This window comes from Lepus europaeus, chromosome 9 (assembly GCF_033115175.1).
Source record: "Lepus europaeus isolate LE1 chromosome 9, mLepTim1.pri, whole genome shotgun sequence".
Lineage (NCBI taxonomy): Eukaryota > Metazoa > Chordata > Mammalia > Lagomorpha > Leporidae > Lepus > Lepus europaeus.
In genome coordinates, this window is record NC_084835.1 from 22,844,608 (window position 1) to 22,869,468 (window position 24,861).

The 24,861-nt window shown below is 51.5% G+C and overlaps 1 protein-coding gene across 1 annotated transcript; it reads right to left on the reverse strand.

The window, feature by feature from the left end:
- Positions 1 to 14,482: 14,482 nt before the first annotated feature.
- Positions 14,483 to 15,570, reverse strand: LOC133766227 (lutzicidin-like). Its single transcript, XM_062199947.1, has 4 exons — positions 15,397 to 15,570; positions 14,839 to 14,943; positions 14,603 to 14,689; positions 14,483 to 14,488 (listed from the first exon to the last, which is right to left on the reverse strand). Exons 1-4 carry the CDS (start codon positions 15,568 to 15,570, stop codon positions 14,483 to 14,485), a joined length of 372 nt encoding a protein of 123 aa, XP_062055931.1.
- Positions 15,571 to 24,861: the final 9,291 nt, after the last annotated feature.

Below are 24,861 nucleotides of genomic sequence, written 5' to 3' on the forward strand. Positions count from 1 at the left end.
TTTTTTCCCTATCACCTAATGCCTGGTTCCGGGAAAGGCCCTAATATCTGTAGATTGAGTGAATCCGTGCTGGGAAGAAAATGTGAGTGCTTAAAGGGTCTTTAAGAAGGGAATCTGATCTGGTGTGGTAGCTCAGGAAGTGACCAGCATGATGAAGCCTTAGAAGGGGCAGCCTAGGCTCTTCCGGGAGAGACAGGCCTTAAGCAAGAGCCTGGGGAAGAAGGGGGTCCCTGGTGTGCAGCTGTAAGTGGGTGAGGGGCAGTTGGGAGGCAGTCAGGGCCCAGGGTCCAGACTCTGCCGGGCTGGTAGAACACATTTTGGAATTCGGACTTTTTCTAAGGGCAAACAAGTAAAAGGTTTACATTTACATGTTAAAAAAGATAACCTTTGCAGCAGAGTGGAGAATGGAGTGGAGAGCAGCTAGGGCTGGGGAAACTAGTTTGCAGGGGATCACAGCAGTCCTGTTGGGAAAGGGTGGGGACTTGAACTGGGAGGGGATGGCGTGGAGGGAGAGGTGGGGCTTGGCTTCCATTTGTGGGTGGTGAGGGAGCTGGGCCACAATGGTGTCTTTCTGTTTGGTGCCCCAGCAGGCTCCCCAGTTCTTTCCTGGCCACCACAAAAGCTTCACTTTAAAGAGGCAGAGAGATCCCATATGCATTTGCGGGCTCACTCCCCAAGTGCCCACAGTGTCCAGTGCTGCGCCAGGCTGAAGCTGCAAGCTGGGAACTCAATCGTTGTCTCCCATGTGGGTGGCAGGAACTCAGTTACTTGAGCCATCACACTGCTGCCCAGGGTCTGCATTGGCAGGAACTTGCTGTTCTGAGCCAGAGCCAGGTATTGACCCCAGACACCCCAAAACAGGACATGCATATCTCTTTCTTGTAAGCTATATTTATTTATGTATTTATTTGAAAGGCAGAGAGTCAGATAAAAGGGGAGAGGGAGAGAGAGATCTTCCATCTGCTAGCTCACTCCCCAGATGCCCACAACAGCTGAAACTAGTCCAGGCCCGAGCCAGGAGCCCAGCTACTCGGGCACCCTCTGCTGGCCCCTGCCGCCAGAACCCTCAGGCTGTTTAGGTTTCTCTGCTGTTATTGTTCACATGGTCAGTGATCCCTCCCCAAGGTAATCCTTTCCCCTGCTGAAGCTCTGAAAACTTTCCTCCTATTTGGTATAGTTTAATACTCTCAATTAACTGTGACTGAAACACACCCGGGGCTTAAAATAGAAATGCCATCATTCCTACCCTCAGGGAGCTCCCACCTGCCAAGCTTAATCTGAGCACAGGAATCATCTCCATGATAATGGCTGCCTTCAGAGGCGGGTGGTGAGGACTTGGAGGTGGGGTCTGAAGGGGAAGCTGAGGGAGAGGGAGGGGAGACTTTCCAAAGAGCTGGGAGGTGTGGATCTCTGGATAAGGGGGACTTAGGGGTGAAGGAGGATGGGGTGCCCTCTTGATGGCAGGAGGGGAGAAGGAACTGCATGATCTGGGGACTACTGGGAAGTTGCTCCAGCCCAGTCCTGGAATGGGCACAGGGAGTGGCTGGGAGGGACCCAACTGGGAGAAAAGGGAGAGTTCTTGGACCTTGCTGAAGGATTTGGCCTCACTTTTTAGACAAAGGAAAGTATTGATAACAGAATCAGATTTGCTGCAGGGTGGATCTGTGGGGGCAATTGGAGGGCTAAGCAGCAAGGTGGGGGTTGTCTCAAGAGTCTGAAAGCCAGGACCAAGGTGGACCTGATAGAGGAAAGGGGTGACCTTGGGACTGGGAGCCATGAAGGAGGGAGACCTCACTGGGTTTTCATATCTGAGAGTTAAGATCAGAGGGAGAAAGGGATCAGAGGAGTCTAGAACAATTCCTAGGCAAAGACCCAACCACCTGGCTGGGTGGCAGCTGTTCAACAATAGGTGGCACAGTTCTTGGAGGATCTTTTTTTTTTTTTTTTTTCATTTTTGATTGATAAGCAATACTTGTACTTTTTAAAGATTTATTTGTACTTTTGAAAGAGTCACAGAGAGAAGGAGAGACAGAGAGAGAAAAAGAGGGAAAGAGATCTTCCATTCACTTGGTCACTCCCCAAATGGCCACAACAGTCAGGGCTGAACCAAGCCAAAGCCAGGAGCCAGGAGCTTAATCCAGATCTCCCATGTGGGTGCAGAGCCCCAAGCACTCGGGCCAACTTCTGCTGCTCTCCCAGGCTCATTAGCAGGGAGCTGGATCAGAAGTGGAGCAGGGCCCGGCGCTGTGGTGTAGGGGGTTAAGCTGCTGCTTGCGGCCCTGGCATCCCATGTGGGCTCCCTGTATGTGACACTGACTTTCAAATAAATAAATAAATCTTAAAAAAAAAAAAAAAAAGTGGAGCAGCAGGAACTTGAAGTGGCACCCATACGGAATGCTGGCACCACAGATGTGGCTTAACCCACTGTGCCACGTTGCCAGACCCTACTCGTACATCTGTTATGAGGCTCAGTGCTATACGTCAATACACACAAACAGTGTAACCTGACTAAGTCAGGCAACCAACTGTTCCATGTCTTCCTCTGACTACCAGTTCTTTCCTTTTTTTTTTTTTTTTTTTAAGATTTATTTATTTGAAAGTCGGAGTTACACAGAGAGGAGAGGCAGAGAGAGAGAGTCTTCCATCCGCTGGTTCACTCCCCAACTGGCCCCAATGGCCAGAGCTGCGCTGATCCGAAGCCAGGAGCCAGGAGCTTCCTCCACGTCTCCCACGTGGGTGCAGGGGTCCAAGGACTCGGGCCATCCTCCACTGCCCCCAGGCCACAACAGAGAACTGGACTGGAAATGGAGCAGCTGGGTCTTGAACCAGCTGGTGCTTCAGGCCAGGGCGTTAACCCACTGCACCACAATGCCAGCCCCCCCCCCTTTTTTTTTTTAAGATTATTTTTTTGAAAGGCAGAGCCACAGAGAAAGAAACTTCCATCTGCTCATTCACTCCCCAATCGCCCACAACAGCTGGGGCTGGATCAGGCAGAAGCCAGGGCCTAGAACTCCATCTGAGTCACCCTCATGAGTGGCAGGGACCCAAGCACTTGGGCCGTTTGCTGCTTCTCTCCCAGGTGCATTGGCAGAGAGCTGAATCAGAAGCTGAGTAGGCGAGACTTGAACCAGCATGCTGATAAGGGATGCTGGAGGTGCAAACAGTAGCTTATTCCGCTGCATCCTTACAGCCAGTTCTTTTTTATGTGAAAGATTTTATTTATGGAACCGGCACTGTGATTTAGCAAGTAAGGCCACTGCCTGCAATGCCAGCATCCCATATGGGTGCTGGTTCGAGTCCCGGCTGCTCCACTTCTGATCCAGCTCTCTATTAATGCACCTGGGAAAGCAGTAGAAGATGGCCCAAGCGCTTAGGCCCCTATACCTGCATGGGAGACCTGGAAGAAGTTCCTGGCTCTTGACTTCAGATGGGCCCAGTTCCGGCCATTGTGGTCATTTGGTGAGTGAACCAGCAGATGGAAGACCTTTCTCTCTGACTCTTCCTCTCTATAACTCTACCTCTCAAATAAATAAAATATATATATATATGTATATTTTAAAAAGAAATGAAAAATGATGCAGTCCGGACTCGAACCTGTGCTCCACAGCTTAACCTGTTGTGCCACAACCCCAGCCAGGAAAAAAAAAAAAAAAGTACCGATGTCCCACATCAGTGAGCCTGGGTTCTACTTTGAGCTCAGGCTCCTAACTCAAACATCCGGCCAGTGTGGCCCCTGGAGGCAGTGGACATGACCCTCGTGGAAGGATTGCATTCTGCCTCCCAGCTTCAGTGCAGCCTTGGCTTTGAGTGAGCCACTGGGTGGGAGTGCCCTATCCCTCATTGCCTCTGTAATAAATAACAAGGAAATTTTTAAGAGGGAAAACCAGCTTTTTTCAGTCTTGGACATTGGGAGCCCTGCAAGGGGCTTTGGGATGGGACCTGGGCCTGCATAATGTGAGTGCAGTTTATAGGAGTGTGTTTACTTTGGAATTCCTGGCTGCTCCGTGTGAATGGTACATTTCAGTGAAATGTTTTCATTATAAAAAAAAAAGGAAAGACCTTCCCTGGAGGCCACTTTCTCCGCCAGTTGTTCCCCTCCCCTCCCCTCCCCAGGAAAACTCAGAAAACTCTCTTACTTCCCTCCTCATTTTCTCTTGAGCCCACCCTCCCCCTCTAGAAGCAGCTTTTTTTTTTTTTTTTTTTTTTTTTTTTTGACAGGCAGAGAGGATAGTGAGAGAGAGACAGAGAGGAAGGTCTTCCTTTTTGCCGCTGTTTCACCCTCCAATGGCTGCCGCGGCACTGCGGCCGGCGCACTGCGCTGATCCGATGGCAGGAGCCAGGTGCTTCTCCTGGTCTCCCATGGGGTGCAGGGCCCAAGCACTTGGGCCATCCTCCACTGCACTCCCTGGCCACAGCAGAGAGCTGGCCTGGAAGAGGGGCAACCAGGACAGAATCTGGTGCCCCGACCGGGACTAGAACCTGGTGTGCCGGCGCCGCAAGGCGGAGGATTAGCCTGTTGAGCCACGGCAGCTGCCTACACTTGACCACTCCCTTCTAAAAACACTTCCAGGGCCTTGTTTGCCAGCTTTTCCTCCTCTTGCCAGGTGCTCCTAAAACGGGTACTAAAAAGGTGCCGTTGGCCCCCAAGGTGTGGGATCCAGGAGTGGAGGGGGAGAACAGCCCTGGGCTTCCTGGAGAAGCAGGGAGCTCCCCCGGGGCCTTCCGGCCTCCTGTTTCCCGCAGCAGCCTGCAGCCTGGCTCAGAGCCACAGGAGAAGGATTTATGAGAGAATGGAAACCAAGGGTGTCAGTGTTATCCTGGAAGCCGCAGGGTGAGCGAGGGCCTCAGAGAGGCCTTCATTCTCCCCTGACCTGTGCCTGGGAGCGGTGAGGGCTTCTCTAGGGTCCCTTTTCTCTTCTGGGAGGCAGAGAACATTTTCTTCTGCTCTTCCCTTTCCCTCCGTTGGTGTAGCACCCAGGGAGGCCACCAGAGGGCGCGCTTTGGGAAAGGATGGAAGAGATTTCTCTGCAGAAAGGGGCTTGAGCTGAAAGCTGAGCGTGAGAAACCCAGTGCACCCCAATTTTTAAGGCTCTGTTCCAAGGCCATGGGTAGGTGGGACCTGCTCCGGGCTCGGACACGCACCCCTGTGTTAGTCTCAGTGGCCTTTTATCTTATGGGCTGCCTCTTTTTTTTTTTTTAAGATTTATTTTAGGGGGCTTGCGTTGTGGTACAGCAGGTTAAACTGCTGCCTGCAGCACTGGCATCCCATATGGGCTCCGGTTCAAGTCCCGGCTGCTCCACTTCCAATCCAGCTCCTTGCTAAAGGCCTGGGAAAGCAGCGGTATGGCCCAAGTCTTTGGGCCCCTGCACCCACATGGGAGACCTGGATGAAAGTCCTGGCTCCTGGTTTCTGCCTGGCTCAGCCTTGGCCAATGTGGCCATTTTGGTAGTGAACCAGCTGTCTCTGTAACTTTCAAATAAATAAATAAATCTTTTTAAAAATTATTTATTTCAAAGGTGAAGTTACAGAGAGTGAAGGAGAGAGTCCATCCACTACTTCACTCCCCAGATGGTCACCTGGAATTCCATCCAAGTCTCCCACATGGGTGTTAAGGGCCCAAGCACTTGGGCCATCCTCGGGAGCTTTCCCAGGTGTCGCTGAGCAGGGAGTTGGATCAGAAGCCGGGCAGCTGGACTCAAACCAGTACTCATATGGGATGCTGGAGGCCCAGGCAGCCGCTTGACCCTCTGTGCTCCAACGCCAGCCCCTCGTGGTCATGTCTTCACTACTCTGGGTCTCAGTGTCACCCCTCCAGAAAATGAGAGGGACACCTCACCCCTACCCCACCCCTCAAATCAGTCTGCCTCACAGCAGTCTTTGCAAGAACTATCAACCTGTCTTGGGAGTTTGGAATAAAGTGTGCTGGAGAAATGTGAGGACCTCTGCTCCTCACTGTCGCCCAGCCTCCTCTTTTGCTAATGGAACAATAACACTACCCTTGTATATACCACTGCCAGCAAATGTCCAGCGCTAGGCATTCTGGGAGAGGTAATTTCCCAGTGGGCAGGGCTGATGAGGTCTGAAGTTGGCCAGAGGCAGTGGATAACAAATGGAGGCCACTGGGGCAATAGGGAGCCATAAGAGGTTCTGGGGCAGAGACTTCATGGCAAAAGGCTGCATTTTCTTTCTTTCTTTTTTTTTTTTGACAGGCAGAGTGGACAGTGAGAGAGAGAGACAGATAGAAAGGTCTTCCTTTTGCCGTTGGTTCCCCCCCAATGGCCGCCGCGGCCGGCGCTCCGCGCTGAGCCGATGGCAGGAGCCAGGTGCTTCTCCTGGTCTCCCATGGGGTGCAGGACCCAAGCACTTGGGCCATCCTCCACTGCACTCCCTGGCCACAGCAGAGAGCTGGCCTGGAAGAGGGGCAACCGGGACAGAATCCGGCGCCCCGATTGGGACTAGAACCCGGTGTGCCGGCGCCGCTAGGCGGAGGATTAGCCTATTGAGCTGCGGCACCAGCTAAAAGGCTGCATTTTCTTGTGATGTTCCCTGGGCTTCTGACTCTGGAAGTCAGAGGCCTTGGGCCACAGCTAAGCCTTCCTTACAGCTATACCTGGATGCTGTGCCCCTCGCAGAATATACTCAGGGGCAGGTATGGTGGGATGAATCACTATATTCCTAAAGCTGTACTTAGGAGATTTGTTCTCATTAAATAAAAGATTTCTTTGGGAAAAAAAAAATATTTCACTGCCCTGTCCCCGCCTTTCTCAATGGCTGGGTGGGACCCTGGCAGGTGAAATGGTTCCTGGGCCTCTGCTGTCCTAGTTGAGTTAGAGCCTCTTGCACCATCCTGCTGATAACTGGTTGAGCAAGGCCACATGTTGCAAGGTGCTAGGAGGGGAGGATGTGTGGAAGGTAGGGGGCTGACAGTCATGGCTTCCAGGACCTGTCCCTTTCTGTCCCCAAGCAATGGCTGCCCAAGAAGGATTTGGGGCTAGTCCTGTTCCAATCCTCTGAGCCTGCGATCCAGACTCTAAGGCATGCCCAAGCCTTCTGGAAAGTTTGCTTGCTCTCTGGAAAGGGGGACAAATCAGTGTTTTGTGGAAATAAGTGTTAATCAGAGTGAAACAGTGTCCTTATCTGTAGCATTGCTCAGGGCCTTTAATAATTTGTGGGAACCAGTGTGTGGCTCAGTGAGTTAAGCTACCATCTGCAACACCAGCATCCTATAGGAGTGCCAGTTCAAGTCCCAGCTGCTCTACTTCTGATCCAGTTCCCTGCTAATGTGCCTGGGAGAGCAGTAGAAAATGGCTCAATTACTTGGGCCCCTGCTACCCTGGGAGATCCAGATGGAATTCCAGGCTCCTGGCTTAGCCTGGCCCAGCTTTGGCTGTTTCCAGCCGTTTGGGAAGTGAACCAATGGGTGGAAGATCTTTTTCTTTCTCTCTCTCTTCCTGTGCCTTTCAAATAAATAATTTTTTAAGATAAGTACATAAAGAAAATTGTGTATTGTGAATCTCTAAGAAGCCAGGGAGGTTTTATAGATTTGTTTGAATGAGGAACCCTTTGCATAGAGAATTTTGCCTGAGTTTACTTCTCAATGCCAGCTTCCTGCTAAGGCAGACCCTGGGAGGCAGAGGTGATGGGTGGCTCAAGTCATTGGGTTCCTGCCACCCATGGCTCCCTGTCTCAGGTCCTATCCAACTCTGGCTGTTGCAGGCATTTGGGAGTGAATCAGCGGAGGGAGTTCTCTCTCTCTGTCTCTCATCCTCTGCAGAAAATGGACATTTCAAATGATAGAATTATTTAGGATCTCTTGCATCTGGCTTCTCTCATAATCCAGTGTGTATGAGGTTCATGCGTGTCATATATGTCCATACATCATGGCTCCTCATGGGTGAGCAGCATCTATTGCATGCATGTACTACAATTTGACCTGTTGATGGGCATTTTCTTTGTTCTTGGATTTTGACTACTATGAATAAAGTTATAATGCATATTTAAAAAAAAGATTTATTTATTTTAAAGACAGGGTGACAGAAAAAGGAAGTGAGGACAGTGAGGGAAAGATATTTTCCATCCACTACTTTACCCCCAAATGCCTGCAACAGCCAAGGCTAGGCCAGGCCAAAGCCAGGAACCAGGAGCCAGGAACTCCATCCAGACTCCTAACTGTGTGGCAGGAAGCCAGGTACTTGGAACATTATCTGCTGCCTCTCAAGCTCAGTAGCAGGAAGCTGGAAAGAAAGTGCAGCGTAGCCATGACTTGAACCAACATGGGTGTTCCAAGCAGTGGCTTAACCTGCTGTACCACAGTGCTGGTCCCACTATGCACATTCTTGTACACATTTGTGTGTGGGTGCATGTGTGGAGGTAGCCTTTCATTTCTTGACACTAAACACCTAGGAATGTAATTTATTTTTCCCGTAATATTTCTTTATTTGAGAGAGCAACAGAGAGAGAGAGAGAGAGAACGCGCGTTTTCATCTGCCGTTTTACTCCTTGTATGGCTGCAATGGCTGGGGCAGGCCCCCATCCAGGTCTCCAACATGAGTGGCAGTGTCCCTCAGGGAATAACCATGCCTCCTCCAGTCCTCTGTGCAGCTGTCGCCGGGAAAGGGGTGTCCTCTGGCTGGGCGCCTCAACAGTTGCTCCCAGAGATCGGTCTGGCCAGAGTCAAGCGAGGCCTGGTTTTGTTGCACTTCAGTGAGCTGGTCTCATTGGTTGCCCCATAGTGATTCCCATGGGTGACTTTGACAAGCTCTTCTGATTATCCTTGAGCCTCTTCAGGGCTGGGTTACCTGGGCTGAGAACAGACAAGAGCTCTGAGTTAAGATTCTGAGTGGCTGCTCTAAGCGCAGGGGAACTGTGGCTGGCTTCTGGAAGGACACACCAGGTGTGGGGCTAGTGGGGATTCGGGCCAACCCAGACACCAAGAGCCAAAGGTGGCAGGAGTGCTCTCATGACCCACACCTACCTCCGGAGAGGGGGTGGCTCTTCTGCAGATTGATCCCTTTTTGTCTGTCCTGAGAACTTGTTCCTGGGCTTCCGGGAGCCTGTCCTCCCCCCACTGCACCCCACCTGCCTGCCGCCTTCCAGAGGGCATTGAGCATTTCCTGCTGGTGAAAGAATGCCTGTGGATTGGACATGATAGCTCCTTACACATGCTGAGAGCCCCAGTGAAGGCCCCGCTGCAGGCAGCTGTCAGGGTGTAGGTCCAAGGATGCAGTGGCCATCTGGTCTACCAGCCTTCTGAGGCTGGAGCTGCTGGGGCTGGGGCCCCCAGAGCCCACCTGCGGCCCAGATATGAGCTATGATGAAGTCCTGACCTTGGCCCTCACTATTGTCAACAAAGGGTCCTCTAAGAACTTGCAGCTCCTCTCAGCAGGATATAGCTAAGCAGGTGAATTGGGCTGGGTGGGAGGTGGTGAAAGAGAGCCAGGGAAGCTGTGTGGGGTGGGTGTGTAAGGACAATGGGAGGGCAGCAAGGGCCCTTCCTGAGTGGGGCACCCAAAGCTGGAGGCCATTGGTGTTGTCCCCAGCAAGCCCACAGTGGGGCCTTGGATCAGGCCGAGGAAATCACAGAGAAGCCAGGCCTGGGGAGCAGCAGGGAGCAAGGTGTTCGTTTCAACTGATGGCTCCCTGGGTGGGGGTGGGGGTGGCAGAAACAAGGAAGGCGTCATGGGTACTCCCAGATTCTTTGCAGGTTTACAAGGGAGTTATTAGAAGATGTGGATGGACTCTTCCTGCCCGGGGCACAGCACTGCTGTGCCCAGCGGTGTCAAGGGCAGCCTTCTGCATGTATGACTCCTTGTTAGGATAACAGCACCAAGCAGCACATGTCTGACGATGCAGCACAGCCAAGTGAAGAACTCTGGTACTCTGAATTTTCCCTGGGAGTGCCCTTGGTGACCAGGTATGGAGACATGGTGCTGGGTTGGGGCGAGAGCTTCCACCTGCCTATGCTTGGGAATGAGTGCAGGTGTGTACATGTGTGTGTGAGCACGTGTCTGTGGTGGGGAGTGTGTGTGTGTGTGTTCCTTCTGTGACTCCTCTTTGGTCCTGCTGGGGAGACAGTGGGGCCCTTCCAAATTTGACCCTGAGCAAATCCCTGTGGTCCCTGTAGTTGGTGAAGAGCTGTTTGGTGCCTGTCTCTGCTGAGCAAAAAGTCTCTACCTTGAGGGTCACCTCCACTAGGGAAAGATTTCCGATGGGAAAGGAGAGAGAGAGATTTTCACTTCTCTAGCCTTGTCTCAATGAACTTGAAAACAGCCCTCAGAGCAGCTCTGGGGCCCTTCCCATCACTAAGGCAAAACCCAGAGTTCTTTGGGTTGCCTGGGTAATGACTTTGAGTGAATAACTAGGGCCATAGAGTCCTGCACCCATGACTGCCCATGGACATCTTGCTCAGGGACTCCAGCCACCTGCACCAGGTCACAATGTGTGCGTGGAGTTCCTGTGCCATCTCCCCCCCCCCCCCCCGCCCGGCCAGGCTCAGAGCACTCCTGTGAAGAGGTGATGGCAGGAGCCACCCACTGTTCCCACCGTGGCAGAGGGGAGACTGAGGCCAGAGCCACAGGGAATGTCTAAGTGGTTCAGATCTCTTCCAGGGGAGCGTGCTCTGGCTGCACCTGTCTCCTTGCTCTGGGCACTGTCCCTCCGGACCTTTCCGTCAGCACCAGAGCCCCGTCCTGACCTGCTTCCTCTCTAACCTCTGTCCCATTTTCCCTTCCGTAGCCCATTTGGCCGAGAGATGGAGATTCAGCTTTGGTGAAAATTTTAGAAATCAAGGGACTGAACTGGAGGTGGCTGGCTAGGGTCAGGGGCTGCTAGCTTTTCCTCACATGACTCCCGTCCACAGAAGCTGGCAGAGGGGTGCACTGTCCCTGCCAGCCTGTCCCCTGCGGCAGGCCTGAGAGGTGCTGATGTCCATGGATGTTCAATACCCTCATGACTTTGGCATGGCCCCAAGGTCCCGAGGCTGGCCAGCTTGCTCCCTGCCTACACAGGCTGCATTCTTCACACTGACCGAGTGGCTGCTCACGGAACCTGCTGTGTCCTCACTGCGGTGCCTTGGCTCACACTGTCCTCATCTGCAGTGCTTCCAACCACGCAGCAGTCCCCCCTGCCTCGTGCACCTTGCACATGGCCTCCCTGGGTCCCAGGCAGGGCTGCTTTCTCTGGTCTCCCAAGCCCCAGCGACAGCCTTGTCTGCCTAATAGAGACAATGCGTCCTGGTCCATCTCCCTGCTGAATGGTGAGCTCCCTGGGGTGGAGACCACCTGAATCACCTTTGTGCCCACCACAACACACATGACCCAGTGCAAGCACATGAGGCTGTGTGTGTTGCCTTGGAGGAGAAAGTCAGGGACCTGCTTCTTTTTGCGTTACATACCTTTTCTTGTTATTTGGATTTCTCACTAGGCTTCCAGTGTATCTTTTTTTATATAAGATTTATTTATTTATTTATTTACTTATTTGAAAGGCAGTTACAGAGAGGCAGAGAGAGAGAGAGAGAGATCAATCTTAGTCTGCTGGTTCACTCCCCAGATGGCCACAACAGCTGGAGCTAGGTCTGTCTGAAACCAGGAGCCAGGAACCTCATCTGGGTCTCCCACATAGGTGCAGGGGCTCAAGGACTTGGGCCATTGTCCACTGCTTTCCCAGGCACACTAGTGGGGAGCTGGATTGGAAGTGAAGCAGTTGGGACTCAAACCAGCACCTGTAAGGGATGCTGGCATTACAGCTGGTGGCTTAACCCATTATCCCATAATGCTGGCCACGTTTGTCTTTTTAAAATATACAGTGAACATATTCATATTTGCTACACCATAAAAAATTAACTCCTTACAAATGAAAATACTAATTTATTTTATTTCTCTTAAATATCATTGGGTCATTTTTCTGTTGTACCTCCATTAAGTATTTTAGGAACAGTGGTTTATTTTTTCAAACTGACTAATTCATGGAATCAAATAAAAGTACCAAAAAAATTCCTTTAAACATTTTATAGGCCGGCGCCGTGGCTTAACAGGCTAATCCTCTGCCTTGTGGCGCCGGCACACCGGATTCTAGTCCCGGTTGGGGCGCTGGATTCTATCCCGGTTGCCCCTCTTCCAGGCCTGCTCTCTGCTGTCGCCCGGGAGTGCAGTGGAGGATGGCCCAAGTCCTTAGGCCCTGCACCTGCAAGGGAGACCAGGAGAAGCACCTGGCTCCTGCCTTTGGATCAGCGAGATGCGCCGTCCGCAGCGGCCATTGGAGGGTGAACCAACGGCAAAAAGGAAGACCTTTCTCTCTGTCTCTCTCTCTCTCACTATCCACTCTGCCTGTCAAAAAAATAAAAATAAAAAAATAAACATTTTATAAAACTTACAGTCATGCACATTACATGAGGTGGTGTGAACCCTGTGCAGATTTATGTGCAGTTTAACTAGCTCTGTGTTTATTTATCTTTACAATGGTTTTGAGCAAACATAGAAATGGAAGCTGCGATGATGCCCACTGAAAGCTGGAGAGCCAAGAAAGGGGATGTAGGGGACACAGGGAAGTTGGGGGTCCCTGGAGACCTGGCACCTCTGGTGCCCTCTGGCCTTGTGACTTCACTCAATCCCACCATCCACACAGTCACAGAGTATGTGTTTTGGGGACATCAGTAAATTTGTTCAATTATGTGAGTGGGTCATTTAGAAAGCTGATGCTTGGCTGTTGGCTGGGCAGATTTTTTGGTGCAGTTGTTTTTCTCCAGGTGCCCCTCGCTGGGTAGTGCCCTCGCTGGGCCTGGTTCCATTCTGGGCTCCTTGTGGCGTTCCAGAGCCCTCCCTTCTATACTCTCCTGACCCACGCACCTCCCGTAGCCTGCCCAAGCTCAGGAGAAACCCCAGTTTCTCTGGTGAGGAACCCCGGTCTGGGGGGGACCACTCTCCTCCCTTTTGTCACTGCTGCTGGTGTTCTCCCTCCCCTCCTGTCTCCCTGTGCAGCCCTGCTGGCCACAAGCATTTGCTCAGCTGTTCCTCTGGCCTTGGAGCTCTCCCTTCTGTGTTAGGTTCCCTCTCAGATTTCTCACCTGATGCTATGGCCTCTGATGCCATCCTTTATGACATCTCAGAATGGAGTTGCTACCACAGCTGCACTGGCACCTGAGGGCTACGTATCCAAATGGTCCACCCTAGGAGATTCTAACCCCAGGTCTACCTGTGTGATGTCGCCTGGCCCTTGGATTCTTACTCTGGTGATAATAAAAAACATGGATGCAGGATGGGGCCCTGGGACATGGAAGAAAGCCTGGGAGAAGCTGATCCCTGTCCTGGCCTCCTGGGCGGTTCTACGACTGGGAAATACAGGGAAGGAGAGCACCGACCAGGTTCTGAGCTGGGAGTTTATTGGGCTGGGCCAGAGCTGGTCTGGGAAGGGGACAGCAGGAGGTAGGTGGGCAGCAGGGCTGGCTCCAGGTGTGCAGACCCGTCTCAGGAAGTCTTCACAGCATGCTTTCTCTTTGACTTGTTTTTAAACAGCCATCTGAAATGCTTCTTCAAGAATTTTCTTAAGCCTCTTTGGGCTCGCCCGTGCTAGGAGGGGGAATCAGAGAGGGTTGGCATTATGCAGGGCTGGGGCTGGGTAGCTGAGAAGGTAGGGTGGCCCCATTCAAGGCCAAGGCCTAGTATCCTCTCTGTCCCCAGGGAAGAGACATATGTGGAGGAGACTGGCAGTGATGAGATGCCCCAGGCTGGCCACAGAGGCCCAGGAGATTTCCCTGCTCCATGCCTGGCTCATTGTATGAACCTGGCCATATTGTTCAGCCTCTCTGAGCTTTACTTCCCCTGACGCTCCATAGTAGAGTGACTGCAGCAGGGGCTTGGATGCTTCTGTGGTCCTAAGGCATTGGTTCTCAGACTTCACTGTGCATCGCAATCACTTGCAGGGCTCAGTAAAATGCAGGTGGCTGGGCCCCACCCCCAGAGTTTCTCATTCAGCCGGTCCAGGGTGAGGGCTAAGAATTTCCATTTTTCAGTTCCCAGGGGATGCTGATGCCGCTGCTCTGGGGTCCACCCTCGAGAACCACTGTGCCAAAGCAACAGCTCACTGGATGGTTGGCAGGGAACTTACTTCTCATTAGGTCTCGGTTTTCTTGGCTGTGAAGGTGGCTGTGTGTGCATAAGTGTGTGCCCGCAGGTGAGTCCGTGTGGGACATTTGTAAGCACACTCTGACTGTGGGTGGTGTGATCCACTTGGCACTTAGTTCAGAGGAAACCATCTGCAGCTTCCAGCCCAAGTTCTCAGTCCTGACCCCGTGCCAGACCAAATCAGACTATGGGGTCATGACCTGGGCTTATAAATCCTTCCTAGGTGATTCCAATGGACCGGCAAGGATGGGAACCCTCTGCCCTGGGGAGAACAGAGCTCAAGGCCCGGGTCACCAGGAAGAGCAGTGGCTCAGCGAGGACTCATGCTTTCCTAGTCTGTGTTTTCAGACTCTCAGCAGACCGCTCAGGGCTGGGAGCAATAAGAAGCCCCTGAGGGGACAGTCCTGTCCCCCAGCTTTTCCCTTTATTCTGGCTTCTGGACCCTGTCCCTCTGCCCTCTGCTGCTTCTCCGGAAGTTGCTCACCTCTCCAGACTTCTGAGATTGACAGCTGACCATCACATGGAGGCCCTCATCAACAGGCTTGGCATGCCCCCAGCATGTCTTCTCTTTCTGTGGGGGAGAAGAACAAGGTCACACCAGTGGCCACTTAGTCAGGAGGCCCCAGAGAGGCATAGAACCAGGAAACACCGAAGTCCTGGTGCAGGTGTAGCCGAAGAAGGGAAGCAGCCATTCACCCTCCATGCAGAGCTGGACCTTACCCCATTGTCCTTGAAGGGACACTGCTCAAGGGTGAGGTTCTTCTTTCTGCACGCTGTCTCTCTGATGGTGAAGATCACTAACTGTGGATCTGAAAACGTTGGGTCCTGTCGAGCATAGGAGACAATAGGAACGCCAGCCGTGTATGTGACGGAAACCCAGAGAACACCCAGGCCGTCCCACGGCACACGGGGAAGTCAGAGCCTGGATAGATCCCTGCCACCATCCACCAGCTTTCAACTGAGGTCCAGATACAGCAAATTGGCAATGACCACAGCACCAAGAATGGCAGAGCAGGACCTTGAACTTGCATCCCTGTGTCTGGGGCCATTCCTGTTTGCCGTATCACCCATCATGCCTGCTGGAAAAATTTTCAGAAAACGGCAAAGCACTGCTCAGCGAAATGGTTGCTACAATCAAGTGAGATGGAGAAACTGAGGCACAGAGAGGTAAAGGGCCTTCCTAAACACCTCAATGTATCAGGGCAGCAGAGGCCTTAGCCCAGCCCTCCGTCTAGAACGTCCTGGCCAGCATGGGACACAGCCCCTGCTCCTTCTCACCCAGTCTGGCCGGGGGTGAGCGTCCAGAACACGGAAGGCATACTCCTCATTCGACTGGTTGTTGAAGTCATTGACGATGATGTTCAGAGTCTCAAACTGGCTCAGGGTGGTGTCCTTGGTCCAGGTTTTAGGTTCAGCGCAAGCCAGACCCAGGAGCAGCAGCAGCCCTGCCATCGTGACCACTTCCATCTTGCCAGGCTGTGGTCTGCCAGGTACAGTATCTGCTTGGCTTTATGCCCGCGTGCGGTGGGGTAGGGCAGCCTCTGGCCAGCTGGCCTCCTTCCCCAAGGCTGTGCCTGGGAACTGCTGGCCTGCCCAAGGGGTGGCAAGGATTACTTAGCTTCCCCACTCTCCCTCCAGCTCCTGGGGCCACAGGAAGTGGTAAGTGAGGATGAGGGCCCTGAACCTCAGCACAGGGTCCTGACTACCCACCCTGACCAGGTCTGCACCCACTCACAGCAGCTCCCTCCCATCTGCCTTCCCAGATTGCTGCAGAGAGCAGCCATGCAGTGCTGCAAGTCCGCTTGTCCCCTGTGCAAGGATCACAAGGTGGGCAGGTGCAGGGCACTGGCCCCGAGTCCTGGTTCTACTGGTGTCTGAGTGGGAGTCCTCACTGCAGCAGCATTTTCCTCACCAGCTGGCCCACTCAGAGGGCTGCAGGTAGGGGACACAGCAGACTGGAGTCCAGTTTCCCTTCCCCAGGGGTCTAATGGGCAGGAGGGAAGGCTGGGAGGAGCAAAGGAGAAGGGGCCGTGCAGGATCAGCCCTCATTGCCTGAGTCTGTTGGGGTACAGGGTGTCTGAGGATGTCCCACAGAGTATGGGGTGCTGCTGGCTAGATGGAGTGCTGAGGGATTTTTCCTGAGAGACCTCCACTCGGGCTGTGGGGAACAGAGTGCAGGGGCAGTGTAAGGCATCCCCTACACCATGGGAGCTGCAGTCTAGGACTTGGCAGAGCACTCTCCAGGGGGCCCAGAGGAGCAGAGGCGACAAGTTAGGGCCTGAAAGGATGGGGAAGAGCGCTCCAGGCAGCCATTCCAGCAAGTGCGAAGGCCTGGTGGCGACAAAGCACAGGGAGAGTTTCAGGATTCCCAGCTCCCCAGAGACCACGTGCACTGCTGGGTTTTGTTGCAAAGTTTTAAAAATTGTGGTGTAATACTCAAAATAGGAAATTGATTGTCTTAATCATTTTTAAATGTACAGTAATGATTTTCTACTCTGATCATCTCCCTTGACGAGAGGCTGGCCAGGTCTGTGTATGTACCTCAGGGCCCCAGGGAGGGGCTGGAAGAATTCCCTCTGGGCCAGGAGCAGTTGGAGGCAGTCCTTGGGGGAGGTGGGGCTTAGTCTGACTTTGACACAGACTAGGTTCAGATAAGCAGGAGGAGGAATCCAGGTGTCTCAGGAGGGGCAGAGAGGAGCCTGGGCAGGGCTTAGACGCAGAAGCCAGTGTGATGTGTTTGGAAGTTTAAGGTGTTTATTTGCAGCTGGGGAAACACAGGAAATGAGGAGGGTGGAGAGGTTGGCTGATGAAGGACAATGAATGCTTGGATAGAAGGCTAAAATTTTTTTCCCCCAAAGAAACCTTTTTTTTTTTTTTTTTTTTTGACAGGCAGAGTGGACAGTGAGAAAGTGAGAAAGGTCTTCCTTTTGCCGTAGATTCACCCTCCAATGGCCGCCGCGGTAGCGCGCTGCGGCCGGCGCACCGCGCTGTTCCGATGGCAGGAGCCAGGTGCTTCTCCTGGTCTCCCATGGGGTGCAGAGCCCAAACACTTGGGCCATCCTCCACTGCACTCCCTGGCCACAGCAGAGAGCTGGCCTGGAAGAGGGGCAACCGGGACAGGATCGGTGCCCCGACCGGGACTAGAACCCTGTGTGCCGGCGCCGCAAGGCGGAGGATTATCCTGTTGAGCCACGGCGCCCTGCCCTAAAGAAACCTTTTATTTAAGGAATATGAACTGCATGCATTTCATAAACACAACATTAGGACTATAGTGATTCTTCCCAAGATACTCGCCTTCCCACCCACACTCCCTCCTCCTCCCTTCCTCCTCCTCCGTCTCCCATTCCCAGTCCCATTCTCCATTGAGATCAATTTTCAATTAACTTTATACACAGACGACCAACTGTATACTGAGTAAAGAGTTCAACAGTTTGCATGAGAAAAGACATGTTTCTCAACAGTTGAGATAAGGGCTGTTCAAAGTCATTACAACTTAAAGTTAATTCTACTTTTTTTTTTTTAAGAAACTTAATTAACTTTAAAGAAGCACCCAAGACTACATCTTCTGTGAGCACTTAGACATAACTAGAACTTATGAGGCTTAAGGATATCCTCCACTTGATACATTAAAAGAAAGTAAGTCCTTGAGAAGGATTTTTATCATCAATTAAGGAAGCACCTGAAAAAACAAGCAATGGAGTTGAACATGTAGGCATAACAAAAGCTTATGAGACATAAGAATATCCTCCACTTAATATACTAAAATAAAACAAATCTTTGAGAACAAGTTTTACTGTTAACTCATAGTACAACTCTTTGAGGACAGAGGTCTTGCATGGGAAGTTAGTGCACAGTGACTCCTGTTGTTACTTTAATAATTAACACTCTTATGTATGATGTCAGTGATCACCAAGGCTCTTGACATGAGCTACATAGGCTTTTGAATCCACAAACTCCATCAGTATTTAGACAAGGCCATAAGAAAAGTGGAAGTTCGCCGGCGCCGCGGCTCAATAGGCTAATCCTCCGCCTAGCGGCGCCGGCACACCGGGTTCTAGTCCCAGTCGGGGCACCGATCCTGTCCCGATTGCCCCTCTTCCAGGCCAGCTCTCTGCTGTGGCCAGGGAGTGCAGTGGAGGATGGCCCAAGTGCTTGGGCCCTGCACCCCATGGGAGACCAGGAGAAGCACCTGGCTCCTGCCATCGGATCAGCGCGGTGCGCTGGCCGCAGCGCGCCAACCGCGGCGGCCATTGGAGGGTGAAACAACAGCAAAAAGGAAGACCTTTCTCTCTCTCTCTCTCTCACTGTCCACTCTGCCTGTCAAAAAATTAAAAAAAAAAAATTAAAAAAAAAAAAAAAAGAAAAGTGGAAGTTCTCTCCTCCCTTCAGAGAAAAATACTTCCCTCTTTGATGACCACTTCTTTCCACCGGGGTCTCACCCACGTAGGTCTTTCATGTAGGAATTTTTTGCCACAGTGTCTTAGCTTTCCATGGCTGAAATGCTCTCATGGGTTTTTAGCTAGACCAGAAAGCCAGAAGGACTGATTCTGAGGTCAGAATGCTACTTAAAGGGAATGTCATTCTATGAGTCTGCTGTATGGACTGCTTCCCATGTTGGAGCATTCATTCCTTTTTAATTCTATCTATTATTATTACCAGACACTTAATCCTATTTATATGATCACTTTAACATTTAATTCTATCTATATGATCACTGTGATGCTTAATCCTATTCATATGATCACTTTAACATTTAAAATGGTACATTTACCACCCAGCTTAAGGGAATTTAGTGTCCCATGGCAAGTTTTCAAACTGTATCCTTAGAAGTAAGTCCACAGGAATGTATGCAGAACTATACAGCTTTAAAGTTACAAACTTCATACACTTCATAATTGTAACTTTAGGAACATGGTGATTCTTCCCACCATGCCCACCCTTCTACCCACACTCCCACCCCTCTTCCTCCTCCCTCTCTTATTCTCACCCTTATTTTTTACTAAGTTCTATTTTTAATTAACTTCATACACATATGATTAACTCTGTGTTAAGTAAAGAGTTTAATAGATAGTATAGAAAACAGCTTTTCTTCAGTAGTCAAAGCAAGGGCTGTTAAGTCATCGCTTCTCAAAGTGTCAAATTTCACTTCTACAGATTGCCTTTTAGGTACTCTATTAGTTACCACAGGTCAGGGAGAACATATAAGATTTTTCCTTTTGGGATTGGCTTATTTCACTAAGTGTGATGTTTTCCAGATTCATCCATTTTGTTGCAAATGACTAGATTTCATTTTTTTATTGCTGCGTAGTATTCCATGGTGTACATATTCCACAATTTTTAAATTCAGTCTCCATTTGGCAAGCACTTGGGTTGCTCCCATGTCTTAGCTATTGTGAACTGAGCTGCAATACGCATGGGGGTACAGATAACTCTTTCATACGGTGATTTCACTTCCCTTGCATAAATTCCCAGGAGTGTGAGGGCTGGGTCATATGGTAGGCCTGTATTCAGATTTCTGAGGTATCTTCACACTGTCTTCCATAATGGCTTTACCAATTTACATTCCCAACAACAGTGGACTAGGGTACATTTTTCCCCACATCCTCGCCAGCATTTGTTTTTTGTTGATTTCTGTACGAAAGCCATTCTAACGGGGATGAGGTGAAACCTCATTGTGGTTTTGATTTGCATTTCCCTGATGGCTAGTGATCCTGAGCATTTTTTCATATGTTTGTTGGCCATTTGGATTTCTTCTTTTGAAAAATATCTGTTTAAGTCCTTTGCCCATTTCTTAACTGGGTTGTTTGTTTTGTTGTTGAGTTTCTTGATTAAATGTTTAAAGATTCACATATTTATTTGAAAGGTAGAGTTACAGAGAGAGAGAAAGAAGGAGAGACAGAGATCTTCCATGCAGTAGTTTACCCCACAAATGATTGCAATGGCCAGGGCTACGCCAGGGTGATGCTGGGAGCCAGGAGCTTCTTCCGGGTCTACGACGTAGGTGCAGGGGCCCAGGGACTTTGACCATCTTCCACTGCTTTCCCAGTTGCATTAGCAGTGGAGCAGCAGGGACTGAAAACAGCACCTATATGGGATGCCAGCACTGCAGGCCGTGGCTTAACCCTCTGCACCATAGCCCCAGCCCCTAGAAGACTAAAATTTTAAAAGTATATTTATTTTCATTTTATTCGAAAGGCAGAGAGACAGCTAGCGAGGAATCTTCCATCTGCTGGTTCACTCTCCAATGCCTGCAACACTCAGGGCTGGGCCAGGGAAAAAGCAGGAGTCTCCAACCCGGTCCAGGTCCCTCACATATGTGTCAGGGACCCAAGTAGTTGAGCCATCATCTGCTGCTGCCTCCCAGGGTGAGCATTTACAGGAAGCTGGAATGAAAGATCTCTCTCTCTCTCTCTCTGCCTCTCTGTAACTCTGCCTTTTGAATAAATAAATAAATCTTAAAAAAAAAAAAAAAAGACACTCTAATATGGGATACAGGCATTCCAAGTGGTTGTTTAACCTGCTATGCTACAACACTTGCCCCCCCAATAGTAGATTTTAATTCATCTTTATTATTCAAAAAAAGAAGTGCCTACCTCCTCCCCTTAACAGTCACTCCCTCTGTTCCCCCAGGACCTACTCCCACCCCTAGTTAACCCCTAATCTACTTTTTGTCTCCATGCATTTGTCTATTCTAGACATGTAATATAAATAGAATCATATACTAGGTGGTCCTTTGTGGCTGGCTTCCTCCATGTTTCATAACATTTTCTTTTTCTTTTTTGAGATTTATTTATTTATTTGAAAGGCAGAGATAGAGAGATAGGTCTTCCATCTGCTGGTTCACTTCCCAAATGGCTAAAACAGTCAGAGCTGGGCTAATCAGAAACCAAGAGCCAGGAACTTCTGGGTCTCCCATGCGGGTACATGGGCCCAAGCACTTGGGCTATCTTCTTACTGCTTTCCCAGGCCATAGCAGAGAGCGAGATCAGAAGTGGAGTAGCTGGGTCTCGAACTGGCGCCCATATGGGATGCCAGTACTGCAGGCAATGGCCTTACCTACTATGCCACAGCGCTGGCCGCCTGGCTGCCTCTTGGGGAGATCCTCTCCAAGGCCAGTTCTGCTCAGAGCTCAGGGCCCAGAGCTGGGCAGTGTCATGGGACAGAAAGCTCTATCCCTCCTGCATAACCCAGTTTCAGGGTTCCTATGTGTGTGTTTCTGTGTTTGTTTGGAGCTGATCCTGATGTAGGTGTCAGGTCTGCTTTCTCAGTGGCTCTCATTCAGCCTCACTTGGCAAAACCAAAGCCCTTTGCTTAGGAGACAACACCCTTCCCCGCCACCAGCTTCCAAACACAGGCTTTCTTAGGGGCCTCTCACCTCCTTCTGAGCTCTGATCAAACTGGCCTGTGTTCAGGGAAGGGAAATGGGTGTCCTGATCTTGGCACGCTGTTTTGGCTGCAGCCTCTGGGTGGTGTCTTGTTCCAGAGGTTCTGTGTTGGCCAAATCCTTAACTTACCGCCTTAGCCTGTTTTCTGCCATGCAGCCCCAGAGGCACACAGACCCTGGAAAAGCCAACTGCTGAGGTTACACACTCCATGATCGGCAATAGCAATGGCTGGACAGTTGCCCATAACTCATGCAGGGACCTTGGTTCAGGTCTCTTCCCTTTCAGGGCCTCAGGCTGCATCCAGAAACAAAGGGGACTAAATACGGAGGAGGTGGTTGCTGAGACCCTCTGTGCCATCATCACACAGAGCAGGGAATTCCTGCTGCACTTTCCTGGCTCAGAATGGTACCCAGAGGGACCTGTCTGGTGGGCCCTGACCTACTCAGAGCCACCGCTATGGGCTGCTGACCTCCCCTACGAGGCAAGGGGAAGATCTTCATGGTCGTTCTGGGAAACAGACCCTGCACTGGTTGGCAGAAGTGACCATGGGTGTGAGACATGGACAACAGATCCCCACGAGGCATGACTCGGGGGCTCCCAGAAACTTCACCCTCTTCTGCAGCCAGAGGGGTGCTCCTATAGTAAGTCCCACTGGAAGGGCCTGCGTGTACCCTCCTGATGCCGACGGGGGCCAGTAGAGACAAGCAAGGCACCTGAGGCCTCCTCCAGCCAGCTCCCGGCCAGTGGAACTTTGACTGTTAAGCCCTTGAAATGGGGTTAAAGGGATGCAGGAACTGATTTTTAATTTTATTTCATCTTAATTTCAATTGAAATTTAAATCGCCACCTGTACCTCTGACCACAGTATTAACCAACACAGGTAACTCATTGCATGAGAGTGGCAAAGAGTGAGGTCTGTGGAGCAGGAAACCGCCAGAGGGAAGCTGGTTAGGGCTGGGGCTGGGGCCAGGGAGGAGCCGCAGGAGGAAGGACAGAGTCCAGTGGTGTGGTTCTGGGTCACTAAACAGAAGGAGAGTGGCAGGCAACCTGGCACATGGTCCCTGGCCACCAGACGGCACCGAAGTACTGGAGTTGCTCAAGATTTATGGGCGGCTGACAAAGGCTGGGAACAGGGGAGGACTGAGGACAAGGTCCTCGGGCTAGAAGATTGAGGCCTTATCTTTCTCACAGGTGGCAAGCATGGGGTTGGGAAACCTGGATTATGCAATGGGCCCCTGGCCCTAGGTGGATGTTCCTGGATCAGGAGAGACAAGCTGTGGTTTAAACTGCACCCCTCCACCAGCAGAAGATGGGGCTCCTGGGAGTCGGAGCCTCTGGGCAGTATCTAGATCTGTCTCTGCAGCTGGACGGAGACTCCACCTCCCTGGCTACCCACCCAGGCCCCGTTCAGAAGTCACTCCAGGGAACAAGGGCATAGTCTGCAGAAATTACCCATTACCACCTTGTGCTGGGAGGATTTTCTTGACAGATGATTCCCGAACCTGGCTCTGGACCTGCTAGCAGCTGCCCTCACCGACCTGGACCCTTCTGAGGGCTGAGCCCAGTGCCAGTCCTGAGAGGGGGCCAAAGAGGAAGAGGGTCCTGTTCCCTAGGGAGCTTGTGGGCAGAAGAGGCTGCAGGGTCTTGCCCTCGGGAGCTCTTGCTGTGACAGACAAGATCATCACGTTCAGGGAGCCCTAGGCCTGGGGAGCCTGGGTATCCCGGTCTAATAGGGCAGCCCAGGCTACTGGGACACCTGAGGGGACAGGTGGTCCCACCCTGGGAACAGACTAAAGGGGAGAGGGGTTGGTGAGCTGTCTCCCAGCTGGGTGTCAGTGGGGAGTGTGTTGCAGAGGATGCAAACTGGGGGTCACAGGGGGCAGACTTCCTGGAGAAGCTGACTCTGAGTAGCAATGTGTCGGGAGCGGAGCCTGGGGCTGGGGGGGGGGGGGTGTTGGCAAGGAGGGGGCCCAGCTCCCAAGCTTTCATGTGTGCATCAGTGTCTGCTGGGAGATAGTTGGTTTAAGGCGACACACGGCAGAGATCTGACACTGACCCAGCTAGTGAAAATGCCTCGGGGAGCGCAGAACTTGACAGTGGCCATGAGCTGTCTCATTCACTGAAGCCACACAAACACTGTAGTGCCTCTCATTCACATCCTGCAGATCAGACTTGTTCCAAGTCACACAGTTGGTAATCCACTCACTCCAGGCTCCTAAGGGATACAGTCCTGGGAGTGAGAGGAAGTCACAGCCGCCACGGGGAGTGGTCCGGAGTCCGGGAAGAACCGGTGGTTGGCGCCCTCTGTCGTCCACGGAGGGTAAGCACACTGCTCTGCACTCATGGAATAGAGGAATAGAGAAGGAAACCCGTGTCTCTGACCGAACACCTGACTCCAGCGCACTGCCGTCCTGCAGGGTTGCACTGCCATTGCCAATTTTTGCACAAGAAAACTGAGTCTCAAGAAGGGGATATTGTGTGGAGAAGTAAAGGTTGAACAAACTCTGCTGCCGGGGCCACATCCTGAGCCACCCTTGCTTAGCTGCTTGGCAGAGTTTGAAGCCCACCTGGGCTCCATTGGAGGGGGTGGGCTGTCTGATCAGGTGGCTGATGAGTGAAGAGCAGGAGATTAAGAAATGGGCGCCTCGGCTCACTAGGCTAATCCTCTGCCTGTGGCGCCGGCACCCCGGGTTCTAGTCCTGGTTGGGGCGCTGGATTCTGTCCCGGTTGCTCCTCTTCCAGGCCAGCTCTCTGCTGTGGCCCAGGGGGGTGGGGAGGGCAGTGGAGGATGGGCCCTGCACCCGCATGGGAGACCAGGAGGAAGCACCTGGCTCCTGGCTTCGAATCGGTGCAGCGCCGGCCGTAGCGGCCACTTGGGGGTGAACCAACGGAAGGAAGACCTTTCTGTCTCTCTCTCTCTCACTGTCTAACTCTGTCTGTCAAAAAAAATAAAAAAGAAATGGGCTCAAGAGCAAAAAACAAATTAATGAGCAAGCTGGGATGTCTTCCATTCCATTACATCTGCCAGAGCTCTGCTCTCACTGGGGGTTCCAGTGGGCCTGTGACCTACATGTGCACTTAGCCAGTGTGGCAAAGAGGGTTTCTTGTAGTGGTTGGTCTTGGGAGTCATTACATAACAATTTGAGAATCTGTAATTAAAGAGTTTACTGAAGCTGGCACCTGAAGTTCCACCATTAGAACTTCATTTGTTTCGAGTTGATTCCATAAAAGTACAAAGGGGTCTTGGGAATCACCTTGGTAGAAACTGTCATTTTATTTCATGTTTTGAAGATTTATTAATTAATTTGCTTGAAAGGCAGAATAACAGAGAGAAAAGGACAGAGAGAGATAGAGATCTT

Excerpts from the sequence above, each read along its gene's own strand:
- LOC133766227 (XM_062199947.1), bottom strand. The coding sequence starts at position 15,570 with ATGGCAGGGCTGCTGCTGCTCCTGGGTCTGGCTTGCGCTGAACCTAAA. Across the intron at positions 14,944-15,396 it reads CTCACCCCCGGCCAGACTGG|GACCCAACGTTTTCAGATCC; the intron begins GTGAGAAGGAGC and ends TATGCTCGACAG. Across the intron at positions 14,690-14,838 it reads GTCCCTTCAAGGACAATGGG|AAAGAGAAGACATGCTGGGG; the intron begins GTAAGGTCCAGC and ends TCTCCCCCACAG.